This window comes from Sinocyclocheilus grahami, unplaced genomic scaffold (assembly GCF_001515645.1).
Source record: "Sinocyclocheilus grahami isolate Dianchi unplaced genomic scaffold, SAMN03320097.WGS_v1.1 scaffold313.1, whole genome shotgun sequence".
NCBI lineage: Eukaryota > Metazoa > Chordata > Actinopteri > Cypriniformes > Cyprinidae > Sinocyclocheilus > Sinocyclocheilus grahami.
The window spans coordinates 701,258-705,645 of NW_015505492.1; the positions used below are offsets into that span (position 1 = coordinate 701,258).

The window sequence follows — 4,388 nt, forward strand, 5'->3', positions numbered from 1 at the left end:
AAATGCTTGGGTCACTTTGACTTGATAGAGAGATGGAATCGGTAAGTGTTTATTAAAGCTGAAGGGGCTACAAGGGCCCGCATCAGTGATCAGACATCTGTGAATGGCCCCTACATCAAAGCCCTCCTGTCTCTATGAAGAAGCCACAGCCGAATGGCAATCAACATTAGACAGAAATGTTGGCTACCGCAATTACAAGTTTTGTGAAGTTTTAAGTTTTTTGAAGAGCCACAGAACACCTTCAGTAATCAGAGAGAATTGAGAAACCGAATATTTCTGTGAAATATCACCCTTTTCTGCTCTTCCGATGGCAGAATTTAATCAGAAAGGTGACAGTGTCAATTTATTTCTGACAAAAAGCCCTCGGGCAGATTTAAGCATAATGATTTGCAGTATCTACGTACCCATTATCTGTGTTACAGAGTAAGGGTGGTGATAGGTACCATTGTTCACAATTTTCCTATGCCGTTATGAGAATTATTATTAAATGTGAGCTAAAAAAAGTAATCTTTATGACATTTTGTCACAATACATTCAAAGAACATCATCACCTCAAAAAGAGCTTCTTTCTTAAAGGGATAGCTCACCTAAAAATTATTATTCGGTCACCTTCATGTCGCACATGTATGACTTTCCTTTCTATGTGGGACAAAAAGATAATTTGAAAAATGTCCCACGTGAGGGTGAGTAAATGATGACAGAACTGAACTATCCCTTTAATGCCTTTCCAGTTCACTCTCAGTTCAAAATATGCATAATGTGGATTGGAGGTGGTGGAAAAAAGTACTTTTTATTTAATTCATTAATGGCATGATTAATTCTTCACGCAGAAGTCCTGACTTGATATTTTTCCATCTCTAGGAGGAAGAGCTGAGGAAAAGTGGAGAGGCGAAACACGCCCATTTGAGCAACGATCTTCATGTTTTAATTGAAGTTTTCGCACCACCTGGAGAAGCCTATTCCCGCATGAGCCATGCCCTGGAGGAGATTAAGAAATTCCTTGTTCCAGTAAGTTCATACAGTTGGATTCCTTGAGAGGGATGGTGAGCTGGAAGCCAAGATGAGATGAGTGCACCAACCAATACTGAACTCTAGTGCTCTCCTGCATACATAAATTTGTTCATGTTTATTGCGTAGGGGGAAAAAAAGAGATTATAGAGTTATGCATATGATTAAATATATACATTGGAGATCTGCCTTGCTGGAATTGGCTAGAAACCGAGAGAATGCTGCTAGTTTCTGATTATGTATTTTGCAAATCCACATTAATTTAACCCTAGGTTATGATTCTGAATTTTCTTTAAAAAAAAAAAAAAAAATGGCTTAACATGAAAAGTTCTTGTGCTTTTTTGACTATACACACTTAAAAATAAAGGTGCTTCAAAAGGTTCTTCAAGCAATGCCATAGAAGAACCTTTTTGTCTAAATGGTTCCATAAAGAACCTTTAACATCTGAAGAACCTTTCTGTTTCACAAAAGGTTCTTCAGATGTTAAAGGTTCTTTATGGAACCATTTAGACAAAAAGGTTCTTCTATGGCATCGTGAAGCACCTTTATTTTTAAGAGTGTATGTATACAGTTCAGAAGTCAGTAAGATTTAAAATAATATTACTTTTAAAGATATTTCAAATTAATGTGTTCAATCTATACAAATAAATAAATAAGCAGAACAACTTTTTAATAGTAGTAGAAATAATAAGATTTATTTATTCATTCATTCATTTATTTAATTTTGAGCACCAAATCAGTGTATCAGAATGATTTCTGAAGGCTCATGTGACACTGAAGACTGGATTAATGGCTGCTGAGAATTTTCAGCAATAAATTACACGAAACATATTAAAATAGAAAACAGATATTTTAAATTGCAATAATATTTCACCATATTACTGTTTGGACTGTATTTTTGATCAAAAAACGCATCCTTGGTGAGACTTTCAAAAACATTTAAAAATTTTATCAACCACAAACCTTTGAACAGTAATGTACACACACTAGCTTACTTGTAACGTTAGAAAAAATGGGTCCTGGAGCTTTCAAAGGTAATTAATGTGTCAAATGAATATCTCTGTATATAGTCCAGACTGTAAATATTAATGTAGCAGTATGAGTTGTTGGCTTCAGGGAGGAAGCGTTCTAGGCAGGGCCGGATTTACCTCTTTTCATGACATATAGGCAAAACTAATTTTTGAGCCCCCCTTCCCTATTAATATAACAGGCCTAATATTGCCACCCAAGCAAACAAAAATATTTCTTAATCAGTGGAAACCGTTTGTTACAGTGTTTTCTATCGCAATAAGGAAATTGCATTTCATTCCATTAATAGGCGCGGCGACGTGGCCACATAACCACTTCGGGAGTGCATTATTTCTCTAATAATTTTAACGGCCCTGGTTCTAGGAGAAATTCCCTACATTCACCTCTCCTGCCCTGGGCTTTAGGCAGGCTCTTAGCCTCTTGGGCCACATCTTTGCATCACTGGTCTGGTCATATCCTCCATATGTACTGCTGTCAGTGTTGTTCCATGTTTTATCTTTATGCCCACTGCAGAATACCAAGCAGATGAGTTTTCAGTCTCAATAGCTCTGTTTCTATGATGCCTTCTTTTTTTACCCAAATTCTAAGACGGCAATGTGTGTCCATTTCAGTTAGGATTCTGCCATAAAAGCAGCTTCCTATGCAGGCAGGAGGTGGCAAGGCAGCTCATTAGGGTTTGGAGCTAATGTCTTGATGTCTTTCCATCTTTGAATTTGTTTATAGTGGTCTACTAATTTATTTATTTTTTGTCAGAAAGCTTGATTCCTGTCAGGATTAAAGGAGTGTGCTGGCATCTCAAGATGGTGCACTTTGAAATGTTAATAGTATCTAGGCAGCCATGTGAATATGTCATAGCATTTGTTTTATAGAGACATGAAATTATAGCCCCCTTCTAATTAAAGGCTTTTGCTAGACCCCTTAAATCCAGTGAAAACAAACCTTAATGCTATGGCACACATGACATTATAGTGTATTGTGTGCTTCTTTCTTGCAATAGTTTCGGGAAGCCATTTTCTGTTCCAACATCACAATGCCACAGTGTACAAAGAAAAGTCTATTAAGAAATGTTTTACCGAGTCTAGTGTGGAAGAACTTGACTGACCTGCACCAAGCTCAACTCCTATTGAACCCCTTTGAGATGAATTGGAACACAGACTAAGAGCCAGACCCCTGACTCATCATCATTACTTGTCCTTAGTGATGCTCTTGTGTCCGAATGAGAGAAAATGGCTACTGCAAAACTTTCCCAGAAGAGTGGAAGCTGTTAGCAAAGGGAGGGAGACTCAGCTTCCAAATAATTCCCAACAATCACATACACTACCATTAGTAAGATATTTTTAATGTTTTTAAATAAATCTTTCATAGTTACCATGGCTGTATTTATTGAATTAAAAGTACAGTAAAAATGCAATATTATGACATATTTTTACAATTCAGAACAACCGTTTTCTGTTTGAATATATTTTAAAATGTAATTTATTCCTGAATTGCCATAGTGGAAAATAAATATACTTAAATGTATTTGAAATACATTTATTTCATGTTAAGTATACTACAATTACATTTTAATATTTATCTATTAATAAAATACCCTGCAATTGTACTTTTAGTATAGTAAACTGGTATACTTAAAAGTCTGCTAAATTGGAACAACTAATTTCGTACTTAATGCAGTTTAATAGTGCTGAAGTACAATTAAAGATATACTTAGTAGGGCTGGGTAAAAAAAAATCGCTATCTCGATTTTAATCGATTCTCATTTTTAAGAAACTATATCGATTCGTAAATCCCAAGAATCGATTAGTCTAGCCTGTTTTCTGTTAATGGATGGAACATTGAAGCGCACTTCCCATCCAATAAATCACAACAAGGATTGTTCGTTGGTACTTTAAATATGAAACAAAGTCTCAGATTTCAATTTATGTCCAATGTATTGCAGTATTTAAACAATAAATGCCGTTTTGGCACTGTTTAATGTGGAGTGACAGATCGCTGTAGGCCAGACGTGGCAGCGCGAGGCTCACGTGAACTGATCATCTCCTCCACATTAATACCAGCTTCAGCACAAAATAATCATGACTAAACATCCGAAGGTAAGTTAAAAGAAAGAGTACAACTTTACAATCTGTATCCTGTCTCATGTAATCGCTCAATCAGTGTTTCAGCCGTGCAAAGACCTCAATATAATGGCTTGTAAACAATGTCACATAACCTCACATTTACCTCAGAAAGCATATTTGGTGACCATAAACTCGATAGTCAGCCAGAAAATAAACTCTAGAGAGGAGCATTTTGCTAAATATATGCACCATATAACATTCATTATATATATATATATATATATATATATA

The 4,388-nt window shown here is 35.7% G+C and overlaps 1 protein-coding gene across 2 annotated transcripts in view; it reads left to right on the top strand.

Moving 5' to 3' along the window:
* The first annotated feature begins 865 nt into the window (after positions 1-865).
* khdrbs2 (KH domain containing, RNA binding, signal transduction associated 2) overlaps positions 866-4,388 on the top strand; it is a 36,791-nt gene continuing 33,268 nt past the window's right edge. For both annotated transcript variants that reach the window (XM_016294149.1, XM_016294150.1), the window contains exon 1: positions 866-1,008. In XM_016294149.1, the coding sequence (XP_016149635.1) occupies positions 967-1,008 (42 nt within the window). In that variant the 5' untranslated portion in view covers positions 866-966. The remainder of the gene's footprint in view (positions 1,009-4,388) is intronic.